At 43.5% G+C, this 23,291-nt stretch overlaps 1 protein-coding gene across 1 annotated transcript in view; it reads left to right on the forward strand.

Annotated features, from left to right (window-relative positions):
• Positions 1-655: 655 nt before the first annotated feature.
• Positions 656-23,291, forward strand: part of SERPINE3 (serpin family E member 3) — a gene marked incomplete at both ends in the record, with an annotated part of 67,775 nt that continues 45,139 nt past the window's right edge. The window contains 5 exon segments of the mRNA XM_080660130.1: positions 656-715; positions 15,858-16,089; positions 17,479-17,610; positions 17,613-17,672; positions 19,511-19,703. Of these exon segments, the coding sequence (XP_080516256.1) occupies positions 656-715; positions 15,858-16,089; positions 17,479-17,610; positions 17,613-17,672; positions 19,511-19,703 (677 nt within the window).

A 23,291-nucleotide genomic window follows, 5' to 3' on the forward strand; every position in this document is an offset into this window, starting at 1 on the left:
ACAGGCCTCACAGCCACATTTTCATCCCAGAGAAGAAAAAAGCAATGAAAATTTAGACTACTCTGACAAACTCCTTAAATATCCACAGGCCTGATTCTATGCTAGTCAAAATAATTTTGCTCAATTTTTAAATACTGTTGAATCAAAACTAAATTAATGTGGACTCAAATTTAAAGGGAAGGAAAAAGGCACCAACATTAATAACGAACTGACAAACTGATGTAAGCATCTGAACAGAGGAATGAAACCATAGAAACAAATTGGAAATCATGTGGATTTCATTCATATAACGGTGAAAACAATTGAAATATTCTTGGGCAAATTAATTAAATTTATAATGCACCCAGAATGCATGTTTTTCTAGCTTTCTTCTTAGTTCTGTGGTAGAGTTGTACATTACCTTCTGACCTGTAAGTATTTATAAAATGCATTCTGAAAATGTGTTTTAGAAGCAGGTCGGGAAAAACAAGCACGCAGTGGATCTTGGCTACTATTCCTGATCTTACAGGACAGTTGATTCAAGTCCCGGCAGAGTTTGGGTCACACTCCCAGAGGGATGGCCTCCCTGTTGAGGATCAGGCCCATCCTGGCTTTTCTTCCTCCCTTATCTCCTATACCCATCACCCACTAGCCTTGGGCAGGCTCATAGATCACTATGAGAATAACCACCTCCACTAGTGCCTACAGCCAGGATGCTGAGCCTAAGGCAGAGCAGGTGGGTGGCAGAGGCTTCTTAGCTCCCCTCCCAGCACATCCCAGAGCAGCTGCCAGCCTGGCCCATGCTGAAAACTAGCCCCATGTCCAAGCTGAAGTTAGCAGGTGATCTTATGAATTTTATAAGTCCAAGAATTTAGTCAAAATTTGGCTCATTCAACTGTTAGGCAAGCTTTTCTAAAGGCTGTCTAAAATTGGCTTTGACAAGCATATTATGTTTGCTTTGCAAGTTTACCTTAGTATTAGTTAATATTATTTTGGTTATAAATAACAAAAAACCACTTTAGAAAAAAAAGGATTATTTTTTGGAAGGTTAATCTCAGGGAATTCTAAAAAGAGTTGTTTAACTGGGGCTCAGAAAAGAGAACCATGATATCTTGAGGCCAAAGCTTCACTTTGGTGTTCTGCCCTAAATGGGGCTCAGCTCCCACCCCCAGCCTTTGAGTGTCTAGATCCTATTCTCAAGAGAGAGAAGCTGAGACTTCTGGGCAAGATGGCAGTGTAGGTAAACTCAGTACTCACCACCTCCCACAACCACCTCAATATTACAACTAAACTTCAGAACAACCATCATTCAGAACCACCTGATCTGGATGCATAGAAGTCCTACAACTAGGGAATTAAAGAGGAACCACATGGAGACTGGTAGGAGGGGCAGAAACATAGAATGAGTTGGTCTCACACCATATGTGGCAGATAAAAATTGGAAGGGATCGCTTTGAAGAGGTCCCCCTGAGGCGCAAGGGGTCCCAGACCCACACCAGGCCCACCAGTCCAGGGTTCCAGTGCCAGGAAGAGAAGTCCCCATAACTTCTGGCTGTAAAAACTAGTGGAGATTGAGACTGTGGGAGACAGAGGAGTCCCAGGCATTCCTCTTAAAGGGCCTGCACATGGACTTACTCAGACTCACTCCTTTTGAATTCCAGCCTTGGGGCAGGAGCTTGAAAGGCACAGGAACATATGGGGAGGAACTGAATTGTTCAGCATGAGAGAAAGTTTGGGGGAGGAGAGACAGCTTTCTATTGTTCCTTTGATGAGTCCTTCCCCCACAGAGCCAGCATGTGGGAACCATATCTGAGATGCTATCAACCTGGTTCACAATGTTTGCCCTGCCCTGGTGATTCCCTGAGGCCCCACCCCACCCAACTGTTTCATACTGAACCAAGCTGTTTCCAGTGACTTTTCTATAGGAATGGCCTGTCTTGGCTCATGCTTCAGATTTTCCTAAAATCTCTCAAACAAGCAGCATTTGGCCTCAGCATGCTCCATACCTCTCCCTAAGTGGTCCAGCCCTGGCACTAGCAGAAGCTGGCCTTGGTTCTCACCTTGGCCTTTCCTGGGCACCTCCAAGCCTAGCACAAGTAGCAGCCATCTTCAGATTGCTTTGTATCTCATGCAGGGTGGCCCCAGGAAGAACAAAGGTAGTGGCTGACCTTGGCCCACACCTCCCAAAGGCTTCAGGGCCAGGACACCCGGTGGACAGCTTCAGACAGCATCACCACCCAACTACATCCACAAGTGACACACTCAAAGGGCAGACTCAGAGGGCCACTGCCCCACTGAAGTAAGTCCTACTCTGGAAGGAGGGGGCAGCACAGCAGGTCCTCCACAGTGATCTGTGGTTTCAGCCAGTCCTTGCAGCTGATTGGCCTGGGGGTAAATCCCTCCCATTGGTGTGACAACAGCAATTAAGGCTCAACAGGAGGGGGTACAACAGGAGTGGGTACACTGCCCACATAGGAAGCACACCTTGAGTGCCAAGCTTGGGTGATCAGAGAGGCTGTACCACTGGATCTTACATAACACTTACTATATTAAGCTACTCCACCAATCCTAGAAAATGTAGAAGCTCTATCTAATACCTAGAAACAAACACAGGCACTACCAAAATGAGGACATAAAGAAACATGTCCCAAATAAAACTCCAGAAAAAGAACTAAATAAAATGGAGGCAATTGATCTATTAGATGTAGAGTTCAAAACACTGGTTATTGCCCAGCTGGTGTGGCTCAGTGGTTGAGTGTCAACCATGCACCAGGAGGCCATGGTTTGATTACTGGTCAGGACATATGCCCTGGTGTCAGGCTCAATCCCCTGTGAGGGGCATACAGGAGGCAGCCCATCAATGTTCTCTCTCATCGCTATTTCTGTCTCTCTCATCCTCTCTCCCTCTCCTTTCCTCTCTCTCCAAAAAAAATCAATTAAAACATATATATTTTTAAAATATATTTTTTAAAAAAACCCCACGGGTTATAAGTATTCTTAATGAACTTAGTGAGAACCTCAATAGCATTAAAAAGGACCAGTCAGAAACTAAGGATACACTAATTAAAATGAAGAATAATTTACAGGGAATCAACAGTAGAGTAGATGAAGCCAAGAATGAAATTAGTGATTTGGAATATGAGGAAGCAAAAACCACCCAATAAGAACACCAAAAAGAATCCCCCAAAATGAGGATAGTGTAAGGAGCCTCTGGGACAACTTTAAGTATACCAACATTTGCATGATGGGGTTGCGGGAAGAAGAGAGAGAGCAAGTAATTGAATACCTATTTAAAAAATAATGACAGAAAACGTCCCTACCCTGGTGAAGGAAATAGATATACAAGTCCAGGAAGCACAGAGACTCCCAAACACGATGAATCCTAAGAGCCCCACACCAAAACACATCAGAATTAAAATGCAAAGAGAGAATCTTAAAAGCAACAAGAGAAAAGCAGTTAGTTATATACAAGGGAGCTCCCATAAGACTGTCAGATTATTTCTCAACAGAAACTTTGCAGGTCAGAGGGATTGACACAAATTATTTAAAGTGATGAAAAGCAAAGACCTACAACCAAGATTACTTTACCCAGCAAAGCTATCATTCATTTATTTGTTTGTTTGTTCATTTATTTATTTGTTTGTTTATTTATTTATTTTAGTCTTTATTGTTGAAAGTATTACATAGGTCCTCCTTTTTCCCCCATTAACCACTTCCAGCCCACTTTCTTCTCCCCCGCCCCAGGCCCTCACCATCCCATTGTCTGTGTCTGTGGGTTATACATATATGCATTCAAGTTCATTGATTGATCTCTGTCCACTCACCCTCCCCTTCCTTCCTTCTGAGGTTCAACAGTTTGTTCATTCTTCTATGTTTCTGGGTCTATTTTTGATCATCAGTTTATTTGGTTCATTAGATTCCACATATGAGTGAGATCATATGATACTTGTCTTTCTCTCATTGGCTTATTTCACTTAGCATAATACCCTCCAGGTCCATCCATGCTGTTGCAAATGTTAAGAGTTCTTTCATTTTTATTGCCGCTTAGTATTTCATTATGTAAATGTACCACAGTTTTTTCATCCACTCATCTGCTGATAGGCACTTAGGCTGTTTCCAAATCTTAGCTTTTATACATTATGCTACTATGAACATAGAAATGCATATATTCTTTCAGATGAATGTTTTGGGTTTCTTAGGATATAGTCCTAGAAGTGGGATCCCTGGGTCAAATGGCAGTTTCATTTTTTATTTTTTGAGGAAACTTCATACTGTTTTCTATAATGGCTGCACCAGTCTACATTCCCACCAGCAGTATATTAGGGTTCCCTTTTCTCCACAACCTTTCCAACACTTCCATTTCTTAATTTGTTGATAATAGCTATTCTGACAGGTGTGAGGTGATTCTCATTGTCATTTTGATTTGCATCTCTCAGATGATTAGTGACTATGAACATTTTTTCATATATCTCTTGGCTTTCTGTATGTCCACTTTGGAGAAGGGTCTATTTAGGTTCTTTGTCCATTTTTTTTAAAATTGGATTGTTTGTCTTCCTTTTGTTATATTGTATGAGTTCCCTATGTATTTTGGAGACTGACCCCTTATCAGATGTATCATTGGCAAATATGTTTTCCCATGTAGAAGTTTTTGTTTTTTTTTATGTAATTCCATTTTTTTTCTCCTTAGTTTCCAGTGTCCTTGGAGGTGTATCAGTAAACATATTTCTATAAGAGATGTCTGAGATTTTGCTGCCTATAGTTTCACGTCTTACATTTAAATCTTTTATCCATTTTGAGTTTGTCTCTGTGTATGGTGTAAGTTGGTGGTCTAGTTTCATTTTTTTTTCATGTACCTGTACAATTTTTCTAACACCATTTATTGAAGAGACTGTCTCTGCTCCAATGTATTCTCTTGCCTCCTTTGTCAAATATTAATTGAGCATAGTGGCTTGGGTCCATTTCTGGGTTCTCTGTTTTGTTCTATTGCCCTATATGCTTATTCTTGTGCCAGTACCAGGCTGTTTTGAGCACAGTGGCTTTGTAGTATAACTTGATATCTGGTATTGTGATTCCTCCAACTTTGTTCTTCTTTCTCAAGATTGCTGTGGCTATTCGGAGTCTTTTTCGGTTCCATATAAATTTTTAGAGTGTTTGTTCCAGGTCTGTGAAATATTCCATTGGTATTTTAATAGGGATTATATTGAATCTATAGATTGCTTTGGGTAATATGGACATTTTAGTGATGTTGATTCTACCAATTCATGAATGTGGTATATTCTTCCAGTTGTTTGTATCTTCCTCTATGTCTTTTTGCAATGTCCTGTAGTTTTCTGAGTACAAGTGTTTTACCTCCTTAGTTAAGCTTATTCCTAAGTATCTTAATTTTTTTGTTGCAATGGTAAATGGGATTGTTTGACCCAGTGGTCTCACTTCTAGGAATATATCCTAAGAAACCCAAAGCACCAATCAGAAAGAATGTATGTACCCCTATGTTCATAGCAGCACAATTTACAATAGCTAAGATCTGGAAACAGCCCAAGTGCCCATCAGTAGATGAGTGGATAAAAAAACTGTGGTACATTTATACCATGGAATACTATGCAGCAGTAAAAAAAAGAAGAATCTCTTACCCTTTGAGACAGCATGGAGGAACCTGGAGAGTACAATGCTAAGTGAAATAAGTCAGTCAGAGAAAGACAACTATCACATGATTGCACTCATGTGTAGAATCTAAGTAACAAAATAAACTGATGAATGAAGAGACTCAAAGCATGGAACAGAATCTCAGAGGGAAGGTGGGGAAGAGTGGGTGGGTGGGTGGGTGGGAGGTAATCAACCAAAGACCTTGTATGCATATATGCATAATCCATGGACACAGACAATAGGGTGCTGAAGGCCTGGGGGGGGGTGGAGGGGGGGTAGGCTGGAGGGGGTCAATGGGGGACAAAAGAGGACATATGTAATACTTTCAACAATAAAGAATAACTTAAAAATAACAAAGAATAAATAACAAATAAATGAAATAAAAGAGAGAGAAGCTGACAGGCCAGTGTGGGCCCTGTGTTCACCCTTAGCTGATTATTTTTTCTCAGGTTGTGGCTTCCCTGTGACTTGCAGACATTTCTAATGTGGTTGGCTCAGGCCACAAGGACCGTGTGTGGGAAATGAAGAGGACACAGCCATGTAGGCTCCACAGGAATCTCAGCCAGTAGCATCACTTGAGAGCTCCCTTTCCAGGTCTCAGGTTTCAGGGCAATTGGTGTGTGTGTGATCCATAAGAGGCTCTTCAGTGTGTCTTAATTGAATTAGGCAGCCATGTCATCCAGTAGCCAGCAGAGTCCTGCACTTGGTAGATTCTTAAGAGGTCATTGTTGTTTCAGAGCTGAACCAGAGGATCCTTTTCAGACACTTCAAGGGTGGCACATTCATTTCTTCCCATGGTCTGCTATGGACTGAACGTTTATTGCCTCCCCCGCCCCTTCCCAAAATTCATAGTTGGAGCCCAAATTCCCACTGTGGTGGTATTTGGGGGTGGGGCCTTTGGGAAGTAATTAGGTCAGGAGAGTGCGGGCTTCTAGAATGGGATTAGTCCCTGATAAGAAGAAACACTAGAGATGATCGATCTCTCTTTGCACATAAGGATACAAGGAGAAGATGGCCATCTACAAACTAGGAAGCATGCTTTCACAGACACCAGATCTGCTGGAGCCTTGATCTTAGACTCTTCAGACTCCGGACCCATGAGATAAATTTCTGATGTTTAAATCACCTAATCTGTGATAGTCCATCATAACAACTCGAACTAAGACATGGACTAACTCTGATAAATTAGAAGTGGCTCCCTCAAATCCTACTCTGAAAAGCCTCATAGGTGAAGGCCAAGCTCAGAGGAAAGACTATTGTAATAAATCAGTGATTCCCATGGCTCTGTGGGTGAAAGAGACAGGTACATGTGCTCAGCTTGCAGCCTCTGGATTGACTTTTCCTACTCACTACACCTGCCAATTCCTGAAGCGTGGCACTGGCTTAGTGAGGAACAGCCTCCCCTGTCTACTCAGACAAACCTAAGTGCTAGAGAAGGAAACATGAAATAAACCCAACTCTTTTTTTATTGTTTAATCCAACTATATAAAAATTGCCAAAATGCTAATCATAAAGAAACATATGAGAAGTATCACTGGAAGCAAGGTATAAAGAACCATAACAGCCAAACACAATTTGGTGCCTCTTTTCTATTTTCAATCCTAGATACTCTCTGCTTAATTTGCTCTGTTTTTAGGACTATTCTCCGTGCTGAGTAATAATTGACTTTAGCTTATCCCAAGGTCTTATTTGGAGCCGGCTTTGAGGCAGAATTGCTGTGCACATAGGTTCTGGTACCAAATTGGACTGCAGAGCAGCTGAAGTGAGCTTTAGAGCTTGTCACAAACCTACGACAGGCTCCAAGCAGATGGCACCAGCATTCAAATTGTTTCCAAACCTCTCCACCTCTTTGCTTTATCACTTAGTCTCTTCCTTCTAGTTCACAGCACATAGCTTCTGTCTCCATATCTTCATATTCAGCTTTTCGTAACCACAAATATAATTATTCCCAGTCAGAATCAAAATATGAGGTGTGTGGGGCGAATCACCATGAATCTCTCTAACATCTGCCTAACGTGGCCTTTAATTCAGTGATACCACCCTCCATTAGAACCTTCAAGACTATGTGAAACATGTGCTGATCACATCACCTACTTCCTTTTGACACTTGCAAACATTTACCATTTTACATTCTAGAAGTTTTTATATAGGAAAAAATTGATTAAGAGTTGATAAGCCACAAACTGGGATGAAAATATTTGAAAAACACATATTTGACCAAATAGTTGTGGCTCCCCACCAAAAAAAAAATCTCTTAAAATTCAAGTATAAGCAAATAAACAGACACACTGGCAATGACAAATTCTGGCCAAGATATGAAGCAACAGAAACTCTCATTCATTACTGGTGGGAACCCAAAATGGTACAGCCACTTTGGAAGAGAGTTTGGCAGTTTCTTACAAAATTCAGCATACTCTTTCTATATGATCTAGCAATCACATTCCTAAGTATTTACTCAGTTGAGCTGAAAACTTATGTCTACACAAAAACCTGTACAGGAACGTTTGTAGCAACTTTATTCATAATTGCCAAAACTTGGAAGCAACCAAGATGCCCATCCACAGGTGAATGGATAAATAAATTGTGGTATATCCATACAGTTAAATATTCAGCAATAAAAATAAATGAGCTATCAAGCTATAAAAAGATATGGAAGAATCTTAAATGTATATTACTAAGTGAAAGAAGCCGGTCTGAAAAGACTATATACTGAATGATTCCTATGTATGCTATTCTGGGAAAGTCAAATGGGTAAAGGTTTTGAATAGGTTATTTCAGAAGAGAAAACATACAAAAATGACTAGCCTATAATAAGATGCTCAAAGTCATTGGTGATCACCCAAATGCAAATTAACACAAAGCAATACAATTTTGCACCTATTACACTGGAAAAATAAGAGATCTGGGAAGTACCAAGTATTGGCCAAAAAGTGGGGTGTTGGTAGGTATAGATGGGTGCTGCTCTTCCAGAGCTTAGTTTGGAGCAATATAGCCAAAGATATTCATATCCTGTGACCCTGAAATTCTCTTTCCCAAAGGGATGTTTACCCAGAAAATTCTCACACAGTCCACAAGGTTGTCCAAAGGCTGTTTATGCTGATGAGGAGTTGAAGACAACCTGAATGTTCATCACTGGGAAACGGATTTAAAAATAATTGTGGTAGTTGCACCCATGGAGCAGTATGCTCCCATTACCCAGCTGTTGCAAGCAAGGGTCAGATGTATCCATAGCACATGGATGGATCTTAAAAACACAGTACTTATTGAAAAAAACATTAGGGAACATGAAATATATAACATAGAACCGTGTGTGTAAATATAAAATTCATATACAGAAAATAACACATTTTCAAGAGCATTTCTTAAAAGGAAAGAAAAGAAAAGAAATAAAAGGGGTATTCCATGGACCAGTGTGATGACTGAGAAGGAGTAGCTCAATCCTCTGCACCTGAGCTCACAACAGTAACATTGAATGACTAGCTTTTTATAAGTTAGATTTTTAAAAAACGTCTGAATTCAAGTCCTTTGTTCCTTGTTAAAGTTTCCAACCTTTTTCTTGCAAGACGACAAAAAAGATACTTGGGATAAAAGAGCATAGATCCACATCCTGGCCAATTACATGATGATTCTCAAAGCTCCTTCCCATGTGACATGGCAGTACCTCCGTGGTCCCTTCTTAAGATGAGATGAGGGTGAGGGCATAACCCAAAGAACCTGATGTTCTTAGCCTTTCCTACTTATCAGGTATCATGCAAGGTGCTTTAGGGAGCTATGTCGTGCAATCTTCACAGCGGGAGGTACATAGTATAATGCCCATTTTGCAGAGGTGGTAATTAAAGCTCCGGGCAGTTCAGTGACTTGCCCAAGGTCTACAGTAAGAAGCAGTAAGCTGTGTCCACTACACCATACTGAAAGCTGTTGGAAGGCAGAAAGGCCTAGCTGCTTATTTTGAGTCTAGGCACTGGGTACCTATGAAGAACTTCAGGGCCAAGTTGCAGCCACCATGACAGCAGGAAGCTCAGAGGTGGCCTCTCCATCTTCTCCTTCCTGGGCAATGCAGGGTAGAAGTGTGTGAGGGGGTGTCAGGGGGGAACCACCTGAATGGTTTTCCCTGAAGGATTTGGCAGTTTTGTCCAATTCTGAGACACTGTGTGCTGCGTTCCTTGTATTGAGCTCTGGCTGACTCTACCAATGCCTTGGACTTCTTTCTTTGGCTTCTGTGTGCTCTCTTTCCATGGCACACTCCTCAAGGGCAGAGACGATGGGCACTCTCACCGTACAACCCAAGCAGCCCACACAACAAAGAGAAGGTGTCTGTGTATTAATTATGTCCCAACTGAATTTAATGCAATGTTATGTCCATTAGATTAGTTTGGTGGACCTCTGGGTTTGAAAGTGATTTGTGTCTGCCTGAAAATGAGGTTGTGAAAAATTAAAAATCATAATTAAAAAGGCAGTGTGTCTCATAGCAGTCTATCTACAGGTGATTCACCATAGCATCCCTGGTGAATGTGGGCAGAGTGGACACACAATACGAGCCAATAGAGTTGGGGCTGGCCTCCAAATGCATTTGAATCCCACAGCCAAGAGGGATTTTAAGAACCCCTTGGCTTCTGAGAGATATCAACAAGACAATGGTGAACAGTATGATCCTTGGAGTAAAGATGGCCCTAGGTTCAAATCCCAGCTGGACCTCTAGTGTGGGACCTTGAGCAAGTATCTTGATCTCTTTAAGCCTTAGTTTCATAATCTGCAAAATGGGGATAATAACACATTCCTCATAGGATTTTTATGAGGATGCACTGCAATCGTGAATGGAAAGTATATAACAGAGTACCTGGAACACAGTAAGCACATGATTATGTTCACTATTTTTGTGGTTAGAATTATGGATAAATATCTCCAAGAATGGAGTCTCCCTTGGGAATGTAACCAAAATCCCAGAAAAGTAGAACAAGCTTGATAACTTCTGTTTAAGTGAGCAGAAAGCACAGTGACTTACATAGGGTCTCAGCTGAACACACAGAAGAATCAGTTGCAGTTCATCTTTAACTCATTCACATGCTGAAATGTTTAACCTAAATAGGAAATATTTTTGTATGTTAAGTTTTCTTAGCATTTTTTCCTTGAGAATGTTTTTTAAAAGCAGTTTAGAATAGTATGTTCTTAGAGTTAGAAAGGAATGTTCACAGAAGCCACACAGCCGGACCTTTTCCAATTTGGGAAATCTTTTTTACAAGGATCTCTCCAGCCCCGTCCTTGGTAAATAGTGAATCAAGTTCTGCTCTAGTAATTGCAGCTACAGGGAATTTGTGGCTATGGAAGATGGCTCTTGAAAGTTACTGCAATCCTCCTCATAGTCTTTCTCCGTAAAACCATCAGCATCAACATCAAAAGTCTGTACTTGGTGGACAAGACTCTAGGTCCCATGAGAACTGAGCCCACGTTGCTGGTTCATTGCCACAACAAATATCTTTTGCTGTCTCTTAGGTCTTAAAACCTAAGAGACAGCAAAAGATATTTGTTGGAGGATGGATGGATGGATGGATGGATGGATGGATGGATGGATGGATGGACGGATGGACGGATGAGTGGATAGGTGGATGGGATGCCTTCTTTGGGTGCTATAGAATAAGTTATATATATATTCTCCCATCATCCTGAGTTGAAGGCATGTAATAATGCACTTCATATCTAAATTGAAGATTTGGGGAGATTTTATGTGAGATGATTATAGAACTGTAAATGTCCTAAGACCTATAAACTATCCTAGGCTTGAATATCAGCAGTGAAACTCTGCTTTAAAGTGAATTACCCACTGATTACAGGAGTATGAGTAGCAGTCAGATGAAAAACAGTCTCATTCATTCTCAAATATTAACACTAACAAGAGATAATTACTAAGAATTGCATTCATTTCCAATGCTGTCTTCTTTTCTTTAATCTTTAACAATATATAACCTATCATGTACTTTGAACTTAATATAATGTGTAAGACCTTAATAGAAATTCTGAATTGATCACAAGGACAAACTTTGAACAGAATCCTTTATAGTTTCCCAAAATGTACATTTACTCATTAATAGCATGCGGTCTCTTTCTCAAATTAAGTCATTAAACTTATTAACTGTTATATTTGAGAAGAATCAGATTGTTAATAATGCTCATATAAAAAAGCACATTCACTTTTATTAATAGCTAGAGGCCTGGTGCACAGATTCGTGCACTGGTGGGGTCCCTTGGCCTGGCCTGCAGACATCCCCAGAGGGGTCCCTGATTGCGAGAGGGCACAAGCCAAGTGGAGGGACCCCACTGGTGCACTTTTGGGGCTGGGGAGGGACCGCAGGAGGGCTTCAGGGTTTGTCCTGGCTATCTCACCCAGTTCTGATCGGCCGGACCCCAGCAGCAACCTAACCTGCCAGTCAGAGAGTCTGCCCCCTGGTGGTCAGTGCATGTCATAGCAACTGGTCCAACGGTCAAATGGTCGAACAGTCAAACAGTCGCTTAGAGGTCTGAGAGGTCAGGATTCAGAGAAAAGTGAGAAATGCAAGTGTTACTATCCTGCAGAGCAAGGGGAGTGACCGTAGTCCATTCTCTGTTCCAGGGACAATCATGATTCCTGGTTAACCAAATATGATAATTAGCAGGGTTTCCATAGAGCTCATTCAAGAATTACCAATGTCCAGAATGCTTAATAATCAAACGCTGTGAAACATAATCCCACTTTTTTTTTTTCTCTTGCTCACAAATTGCTTTATTACCTTATGGAGTCATGGTTACTATGAACGGGAATGTGCCGCTTATAGAGTTCTAGTTAATAGAATACCCCTGCAGTTGGGTTTGCCCCAAAATAGGTCAGGGAATCATGTGTGTGCTACTTAAAACAAGCCACCAGTGCCTACTACCTGCCCTAGCCCAGTCTTCCTTTTCAAAGTCAATAGAGACCAATAAAACATGACAAAACAGCAGCACTAAAGCATATTTCAGGGTGTTGGGGCATTGTTCCTGTTTAATCAACAGAAAGACCTATCCAAGTTTGCAGCAGGACACATGAGCACTGTCTTCTCTCTGTGTGCCCAGCCAATGAGGGGCAGCCAGGAACTTCACCAGGATTCCCCTCTACAGGCCAGACAGGCACAGCCTGAAACTCAGAACAGACACCAGTGACATCGCCAAAGAGTATCTTTATTTTCACCACATGAAATGCACGATTTCCCAATGCTCTGATTTCTAGGGATTTCCATTGCTTTTCCAGGTAAATCAATAAAGAGCATGAGAACGCTGCTAGAAACAGAGGCCTCAGAGCTGAAGTGGCCAACCCCTGGGAGAGAATTCTGTCTGATGGTGTGTGTGGATTCACTTTTACAGTTATTCTGTCATTTTATTCTCATAGAAACCACATACAATTGCTAGGCCTCCATTTATAATCCCCACTGACAAATGAGATAAGAGGTTACTGATTTGGCAAGACTCAGCACCCCTAATGGGCAAGTGGAGGAGCCAGCATTCAAGTTTCAGATTCTCTGACCCAAAATCCTATGTTCTTTCCACAATTCCTTAGCCCCACTCTAAGCCACTGAGTAGTTCCATGAATATATATACACCCTGCCTTCTCAGAGATACTAGTGACCTATTACTCTCTCGGACCCACCAAACCCTTTGGATGTCATCCTAAACTTAACCCTCGTTTAATTTGCAGGCAATTAAACCATCAATATCACAAAGATGGTTTTGCAGTTTGAGAATTTTATGTATATTAACTTTACAAAGTCAGGACCTATCAGATGCAGTGTTACATTTAAAAGTTCAGGTCAGCAAATGTACTAAAAAGAAAGCCCTCTCCACGCTGGCCTGCAAATGAGTTAAAAGGCTGGTCTGCAGCAAGACCCAGGAAAATACCATTTCTTCTATCACTTTCTTCTCACTCTGCTCCCAATCCAGGGACCCTCTCCTCAAGCTCTGCACCTTCTTCAGGACATTCCACCCTACAGCAGCCCCCATGGTTCCCCTCTGCCTCCCTCCCAGTCAGCATTCCAATAGAGCCACCTCACCCTGTCCAGCATGAAAGACCGCTTCCTGGGAGCTAGAGGCCTGGAGGAATGAAGCCAGCAGTGACAGGGTTTTCTTCAAGGGTGGTGGGAGAGGAGCACTCACATCAGTCCCTTTGCCCCATCACCGACAAGGGCCTAGGGAATGCCTGGAAATGAGGCAAAATTGGAGGCTGTGTGCTCTATGGTGCTTTGTGCCCACATTCATTTCGAGAAGAAAAGGCTCTCCGGGGCAGGGGAGCAGTGTGCCCCTAGCCCACCTGTCCTTCACCTGTGGCCAGGAGGGCAGTGTAGCGCCACCTCTTACATTCCAGTGACACTGAGCAAGTTTATTCATTTGTCTGAGCCCAGCTCCCTCATCTGTAAGTGGGGATCATAATAGCACTTACTTCCCAGGGTTGTTGAAAGGATTAAATGTGATCATGAATGTAGAGCGTTTGTCAGTCTGGGAACACCATCAGCCTTCACTCCTTTTATTCTGGCGAGGTACATTCCAGCAGCATCTAGGAAAGCTCCTCCTGTGTGTGGATGGGCAGGTACAGACTAGGCTCAGGTGGAGAAAAAATCTCTCAAGCCAATTCATTCTACTACCTTAATGTGTCCCATTAAAAGAACGGTTGGCCGTTTGACCCATCCCTAGGTCACACTATAGTACGGACCACTCCATTCACCCCCGCAGATAGTCAATATTTCACTGGAGCATGATGCTATAAGTGCACATGATCCCCTCAGTCAAGGACAATTTGATGAATATTTTGTTCATTCATTTCTTTTCTCACTAAAATAAAAGGCAAGCATTGGAGTTAGGCTATAATTCATTATATATATATATATATCTCCTAAATCCATTTTTAGTTCATTTTTTACAGTTGTAGATTCTAAGAAGCAGCTTGGGTAGTAAAAGTTTTTTGGACGAATGAACTCTGTCCTCAACTGTGTTCTGTGCCTGGTGGCTGGGGCCCTGCAGGGGTGAATTCTGGGTGCCTGTGCCCCTCCAGAGAACTTTGGTCAAGCAATTCAGGAGTCTGCTGCTGCCTCCTGGCCTGGCCTTCGTGACATGAAGGGTTTTGGAGTAGAGGCATCCCAAGGCAAGTCAGAGATACATTCCAACCAGTGTTCTGAGAGAACCGGCAGGGACAGGACAGTGCAGAAAGATGATACAAATTATGTCTCTCACAGGGGAGATTTGTGGACAGCCACAGAACTGTGCCTAAGAGGAAGGAGTGGCGAGGGAGACAAGGAGAGGGCTATATCCCAGAGCCAGCGGTCCAGGAAGGGCACCTGTCTGCTGGAAAAGCCCAGCCCGCATATGTCAAGAGCAGGATGTGTGGGATACTCAACTGTGTTCTGACTCAGCAGCAGGCCAGGCCTCCATCCAGCTACAAATGCCTAAGGGAGAAGAGAAACCACTGCATTGGATTACAGAGTGAAAAAGAAATCGCTGCTGATTATGGAGGGAGATAAGGAAGCAATCTGAATAAGCAGTAAATAAATAGAAGTCCAGCTGTCATCCAAGAAGGTGGACACCATCAACTCTCTCAAATGCTTATTGTTTCCTCAACCTTGCAGGCTCTCACTGACATTAATAACACAAGCTATCTACTGGTTTTTAGGAGTGGGGGACGGGAGGCATTCTTACCTTTCCTCTGTGTTTCTCCAATTGAAAGCATAATTCTAATGCATCCAAATGTCACTCGGGCTTGTGACGTGCAGTCGTGGAAGTGGATTTTAGACCCTGTACCAGATATATTGACCATTTGACACCCTGGCCCCCATCTATCACTGTTACTTGTGACTTTCCCCATAAATTGGTTGACTATAAATATTTGGAGCCCCATCACCCTATACACCAGCTCTGCAGCTTTCCCAATTCTCTCTACTCTAGCACTGATCAACATTTATGAACCAAGAAGTTAAGGAAAAATAGCCTCTGAGATGTCTGTAGTTTTTCTACTCAACTTAATCTCAGCCTGTTTTCTTTCAGATCTAGCATGGTTTCTTTTTCCAACTTCTGTGGATCCGTAGATCCAAGCTAATGCCTGTGCAGTTTAGCTGTGACTTTACCAAACTGGCTCTTTATGGTAGATGAACCTTATGAAGCAAGAGTAAAGTTGCTGGGGCCACATTTCAATGCAATGTGAGTTGTGCTAACTCCCTACTCACACCATTGTCAATTTATCCAAACAGCTTTCTCACAGACCAAACAGTGAGAGACTTTATGCCACCCTACCCAACTCCAGCCAGAGCACCAAGAAGGAGCTGGCCTGTACCCTATTTGTGCAAGCAGAGATGCCACTCTCTCCCTGCTTTGTGGAGCAGGTCTCCTGGTGGGCCAACTGCAGCCTAGAGCTAGCCAACCTCAGTGAGCCCAATAGTAACACCACCCAGGCCAAGGAGTGGGCCTCCAGGCAGAGGTCAGGTAAGAGAAAACTATCCACCTCAATGAGGCTAATGTCAGGTGGCTGTAAAAACAGAATGCCACCCATTACTTGTCAGAAGCCATGTGGATGGTACTTGGGCTGCCTTCAATTGCAGCAGAAGTTTGTCCTCTTTAGAGACCCTACCCTGACTTAAAAATTCCTGTCTCAACTCATGCTGCCATGGGCTCAGGTGGAGAAAAAATCTGGGGCCAAGGTCACGGTTAGCTGCTCTCAACCCATGGACAAATGTCCTCTAAGCAACTGGTACAGCCATGAAGAGCCTGGAGTATGGGGCCAAGCTTCTGGGGTTCAAATCCAAGGTTTCTATCTTGAGCAACTGGGTGGATGATGGCTTTGCCACTGATGATACATGGCTTTGGACAACCTCTCCAAGCCTTGGTGCCTCCATTTGTAAAATTGGTAATAACAATAGAATTTGTGGAGAAGTTGGTGAGGGTTAGTTAAAGCATTTAGAATAGAGCCTAGCACAAAGTATGCATTTATTAAATAAACTAGAGGCCCGGTGCACGAATTCGTGCACCCATGGGGTCCCTCGGCCTGGCCTGCGGGGATCGGGTCGAAACTGCTCCAACATCCCCCGAGGGTTCCCAGATTGCAAGAGGGCACAAGCTAGGCCGAGGGACCCCACCAGTGTATGCTCGGGGCCAGGGAGGGACTGTAGGAGGGCTTCAGGGCCTGTCTAACCCGTCTCGCCCAATCCTGATCGGGGCGATCGAGGCCAGCCAGCGGGGGAGGGACTGCAGGAGGTTGGTCGGCTGGGGAGGGATCGCAGGAGGGCTCCAGGGTGTGTCTGGCCCGTCTAGCCCAGTTCCGATTGGCCGGACCCCAGCAGCAAGCTAACCTACCAGTCAGAGCGTCTGCCCCCTGGTGGTCAGTGCACATCATAGCAACTGGTCCAACGGTTGAACAAAGGGTTGGACACTTAGCATATTAGGATTTTATTATATAGGATAAAGGGCTGGGCAAAAATCATCCCTTGATGGGTGATCAGCCTGCTCCTTTCTGGAGAGGTTTAAATTTGAGGATCATTTCCTGGAAGTTGTTGTCTAAGCAAAATCTCTGCCAGGCTGAGGCTCAGCTGTTGGAGAGATGGGGGTGGGCTGGGTTGGGGTAACATTGAGTAGCATCTCCCAGGGGGCTTCCTGAGAAGTGCATGCTTAACACTTCCTGGGAAACGGCCCCAGATGGAGCACCCCAACCTGTTCAGAAAGGAATTAAATATTGGTCTCCAGCTATAGCTAGTCATAAACACAATTGTACAGCTAACATGCACTAATAAGCATGCTACAAACCCAACTTCAGCGATGCCTCAGCACTCTCCAGCAAGTACGCTGGTCTCAGCCAAACAGGCTCTCTCATGCTTGCAGGTGAGGGCCCAAGGGGCTCGACGTGGGACCAAAGTAGTGCAGCATTTGCTCAGCTGGTGCCTGTAAGCATGTCTTTCCAAAACGCTTGGTGGCAGAGATCCCCCTCCACAGACACTCAGCTCCTGCCTTTCAATATGCACAGGTCTTCGTCCTCCAGGTCCCCATGATGTACCAAATGGCTGCGGTCAACTATGGTGAGTTCCTTCCTGCCCAGCCAGGTGTCTAAAGTGAGGAACCTGGGAGCAATGCAGCCCAGAGAGGAGGCCAGGTGTCTGCTCTGAAAGGGGCAGGCTGAGTTCCTCTGAGGTTCCCTCTGCTGTGCGGTGTGTGGAGTGAGGAAAGATCAGGGTACCAGGAGACTCAGCAAGGACAGTGAAGAAGCAGATGGGGAAGAGGAACCCATTTCATGATTGACATTTCCCTCTGCAATTTGTAAATGGACGAGTTAGTGTGAAACCAAAAAATGTTTGGACCAAACCTCTCCCCTGGAAGGTATTCCCTTAAAATGAATATTGCTTCACCGCTTGGTGCTGAGAAAGGATGGAAGATTGAGAGTCGTATCTAAAAGGCTCTCAAGAGCATGCCCACACTGAAAGCCATGGTCCTGAAATACCACCATTCGGCCTGCCCACCCTGCCTGATGGCCACTTCTGTCAGCAAGTGCTGGGCAGCCCCCATCCTGGCACACTGGTGTGAGGTGTAGACACTTTCGTGTGGCCCTAGGAGGCGAAGGAGAAAGTAACCACACCACCCTGCCTCACACACCTCCTTTCCCCTCATTGGCAGGCTCAGCCCGCTCTGGCTTGTGGGACCAATGATGTTCTCATCCAGGAAAAAGGCAATGTGATTTAAATGGGTGTTTTAGGAACTTTGGCATTTAGAAAGCTTGCTATTCCTCCTGCTTTGGTTTTACGAGTTCTTAGTGAATTTACCAATAATTATTACTAGCGGTCAAGTAAGATGGGCATGGAACACCATATATTGGATAAGTAAATATACATTTACAATGTACTCTAGTTCTCATTCCTAACACCTGCCCATTGCTGCTCTGATCCAGCTGGATGAGCTGTCAGCTGCATGAGGGTGGGTGGGTGGGGATGCTCTTGTTTCTCCTAGCATGCCCTGCACAGTACCTGGTTCATAATAGAGGCTGAAGTAAGGAGTATGACCCATGCCCCTATCTTTCCCCACTGAGCCTAAGATTTTGCCTTAGTGGCCAGCCAGCCCTGCTATCCCCCAACACGAGGGCCCAGGCCTCCCTATCCTGATGCCAGCTCTCCCTGGCCTGCCTGGATTGCTCCATGTTACCTGCCCTACTTGTCCCATCACTGTGTCTGGATGCTGCCTCTGCATTCACCAGCAACCCTTGCTAAGTCTCTCTGTCTCTGGCCATCTGTGTCTGCTGCCACCTGTCCCATCATGGGTTTCTGAAAACATACTCTGCCTAAGGGTTTGGACTTGTCCTTGACCAGCCATTGCCTTTGCCCACAAGCTCCCAGCTGTCTAACCTGAGACTTATTTCTTTATGTCACAGGGTACAAATTATCTGCCCCCAGGTCAAATCCTGCCTGTTGGATTGTTGTGTTAGGCCAATGCAGTGTTTTAAAAATTAGAAAATTTCATATGACATTTGGGGTTACAGCTCTCATTCAAAGAAAGGGAGATCTGGCACAAAGAGTCTAGGTCCCCACATGGCCATAATAAGCCAATATTGTAATGGCTGCCCCTTTAAAACGGGGTCTATAGTTTTCTCACACATCATAGTCCCCACCATGCCCAACCACTGCAGGCCCTGAGATGTAAGCCTTGGGAGGGTATCTTAGAGATTCTAGGTTTTAGGATCAGAAAAGGTAACCATAGCACCCAATAGTCTTTGACCTCAAACTGCTTCCTGAGTGTGAGGTGGACACCCTGTTAATAAAATGCATTGTTTCCACTTCTGTGAGTTGGCCCTTCCCAGGGGCTGGCACTATTTGGTTCCCCTGGCTACTGGGACAGATCTAACCCCCCACCCACTGAACTTCCAGGCCAGTTCAGGACCCCGTGGGCCATCAGGTAAGAGTGCTGGAGCTGCCTTACCTGGGAAGTGCAGGGAGTCTACTCCTGGTGCTGCCATGTGACACAGACACCCCACTGAACCACACTGAGGCACACCTCACAGCCAGCATTATCCACGTCTGGACCACTAATCTGAGGAGAGCCAGGATAGACGTGTTCCTGCCCAGGTAAGCAGCTGTGTCATTGTTGTAGGGGGCTCTGCAGCCTGATCCAATTGGTCAGGCTTGAATTAGAGAACCCAGGTGATCTCACTCGAGGGTCTATCCTTAAATATTTGGCCAACTTGTCTAATATACCCCTAGAGGTTAGGCCAAGGGGGAGTCACCCTAGAGTTTGGGTCCATTTCAGAGTCATTGCTGACTAGCTCATAACACAGGCTGAAAGGAACTACTTTCCTGGGGTCTTCTCAAGAAAAGCTGCCATACCTTCATAGAGCCAGACTGGAGCCCCCAGACCCTCACTCCAGCTTCATGCCACAGTTGATTTTCTGGGCAGGGAAAGAAGGTCAGTGCAATTACATTGGAAGAATGTACCCCAAATCTTATCACATCCTAAAAGTACACAGCTGTCATTTTTCCAAAACAAAAGGGGTAAGATAGCTTACGTAATTGAAATACAGATATAATTCTAAATGGAAGGCAAATTAAGGCATAAAAATTTAAGACTAATGGTTCTTTCTTTCATCTCTAAGTAAATCGAGGTGAGCCTTTCTTTAAGAAAACCATATAGGTAAAAAAGCAAATTGTTAAAAAGTTAAATGATAGTGCTAGATTTTGCTTTTCTAAAGCAAAACCTATTTGTAAAACTTATTTCTTTGCAAAAGATCCCTCATTCAGCACCTTTAAATGATAAACTTCTCCATTATATTTGAAATCAGAGTACATTTATAATTAATTTGTAATCAGCATTAAGTGAAGCCTGTTGTCTGGGGGCTCATTTTCAGCACGTGGATTCTTCATGCTCCTTCCCACTGGCCACTTTGGCCTCCTCTATGGACCAGGCACTCAGCCACGCTGAGCCAGAGGCCTTGGCTGTGCTCCCTCGAGGAGTTAAAAATAAGTAAAAAAAAAAAAAAAAAAAGTCCAGGCACTGGCATGAAAACACCCAAAGCAAGACCCAGTAAGTTAAGGACCAAGGTCTAAAGTGGTATCTGGCATAACAAAGGCAGAAGAGCTACCATACCTTCACTGGGCCAGACTGAAGACTTAAAATAAAGCCTAGATCTCCAAACCAAATATTTGGATCCCAAATCAAAACACAACGACTGGGTATTTCCACATATCTCTCTGGCATACAGCAAATGCAACGCTAATTTTTTTTTTGTTATATTTGATAAAAGCTCAGTAAGGAAGAGGAGCTTTCAATGTTAAAAGTAGAAAGAAGAAATTTTCCAAAATGGTTGTGGAATAAATGGAAGCTACACTGACAGTCTCTCAGGATCAATCTGTAAATACAACTAAAATACAGAAGAACCATCCTGAAAAATCAACTGAAGACCAGCTGGAGAAAATCCTGATAACCAAGGATGGAAAGTGGAGACTGCATAAAGACTGGTAGGAAGTACAAAGGTGCAAAGGGGCTGGCCAGGCTCCCACAGACAGCAGCTGAAGTTCTAGAAGGATATCTCTGCTGTGGGGGGTTCCCACTGAGAACAGTGAGGTCTAAACCCAAAGGTGGGCTTCCCAGTGAGAGAGCCAGAACTGAGAATGCTACCCATATAACATCTGGCTGTGAAAAGCAACAGGGTTGCTTTCTGCCAGCGAGAGATGTCTGGAAATGCAGGCACCCTCATAAAGGGCTAACACACAAAATTTTGTGTGCAGCCACTCACCTTGGGCTCTGGCAGAGGGAGGGCAGAGTGGACTGGAGCTGTGTTGAGCAGAAGCCAGGAGTGGAGGCTCTGGGGTTGGAGCTCAGAGGGCAGCCACCCTGGTATCATGTGCTGAGTCAGTCCCTCACGCTGTGGGGGAAATCTTTCTGCAGTGAACCTTTGCTATCCAAGCAGTTTTTGCATCAGGAGAAGGCAATTGCCCCACCCTTTTGGAGACCTCTCACCTAACCCTGTGGTCGATAGCCTGAGGCAAATCAAGACTGAGTGTCAATGGGACTGCAGGGAGAGGTGGGTTTCTGGAGGCTCTGAGTCTTTGCCTGATCTAATCCGGGGCCTGGGACAAGGAAAAGCAAACCCTGGTTCCTGTCTTGGTCCTTTCCAAAGGCACCCAGCCCAAGCAGAGGGAGCCACAAGCTATGGATTGCTGATAGCTCCAAAGAGGGTGCTCAGGTTGAGTCAAAAACAGCATCTGACATTGTCCTCTATTAGAGATTGGAAGTCATATCAGACCAACCTAATACATAGTCACAAATCCAAACAGGCAGCCAAAATGAAGAGACAAAAAAATAAATAAATAAAATAAACAAGCCCCAAATGAAAGAACCAGAAAATTATCCAGAAGAAGAGCTAAATGAAATAGAGATAAGTTTATCAGATATAGAGTTCAGAATAATGATGGCAAAAATACTCAACAACATGAGAGAAGATATAGTAACTATGAAGAATGACATAGCACTAATAAAGAACACAGTGAAAGGAATACACAGCAGATTAGAGGACACCGAGGATCAGATCATGAATTAAAACACAAGGTAGAAAAAAATCACTCAATCAGAGAACCAAAAAGAAAAAAAACAATTATAAAAATGAAGGACAGCTTAAGGGAGCTGTGGGACAACATGAAACTTAACAATATTTGTATAATAGGGGTGGAAATGGAAGAAAGTCAGCAAGGGTTAGAGAACATGTTTGAAGAAATAATGGTGAAAGAAAAAGTCACACGAGTTCAGGAGGCACAGAGAGTCCCAAGCAAGAAGAACCCAAATAGGCTCATACCCAGACACATCATAATTTAATTGCCAAAAATTAAAGACAAAGAGAGAGTCTTTTTTAAAAAATATATATTTTATTGATTTTTTACAGAGAGGAAGGGAGAGGGATAGAGAGTTAGAAACATCAATGAGAGAGAAACATCGATCAGCTGCCTCCTGCACACCCCCTACTGGGGAGGTGCCCACAACCAAGGTACATGCCCTTGACCGGAATCGAACCTGGGACCCTTCAGTCCGCAGGCCGACGCTCTATCCACTGAGCCAAACCGGTTTCGGCCAAAGAGAGAGTCTTAAGGGCACCTAGAGAAAAGCAATTTGTTACCTACAAAGGAACTTCCATAAGGCTGTCAGCTGATTTCTCATCAGAAACTCTATGGGCCAGAAGGGAATAGCATGAAGTAGTCAAGGTAATGAAAATCAAGGATCTGAAACTAAGTTTACTATATCTAGCAAAATAGATGGTGAAATAAAGAGCTTCCCAGACAGAAAAAAAAAAAGGCTAAAGGAGCTTATCACTGCCAAAACATTACTGAAAGAAATGCTAAAGGGACTACTATAATGAGAAAAAGAAATAGAGAGAGAAACATAAACATACAGAATTAAAATGGCAAGAAATAAGTACCTACCAATATTAACCTTAAATGTAAATGGATTAAATGCTCCAATAAAAAGGCAGAGTGTAGCTGAATGGGTACAAAAACATGACCTAATTATATGCTGTCTACAAGAGACCCACCTCAGAACAAAAGACTCACATGGGATGAAAGTGAAGGGATGGAATAATTTTTCCATACAAATGGAAACCAAAATAAAGCTGGGATAGCAATACTCATATCTGACAAAATAGTCTTTAAAATGAAGGCCATCACAAG

The sequence above is a fragment of the Plecotus auritus genome (genome assembly GCF_963455305.1).
Source record: "Plecotus auritus genome assembly, chromosome: 3".
Taxonomy (NCBI): Eukaryota; Metazoa; Chordata; class Mammalia; order Chiroptera; family Vespertilionidae; genus Plecotus; species Plecotus auritus.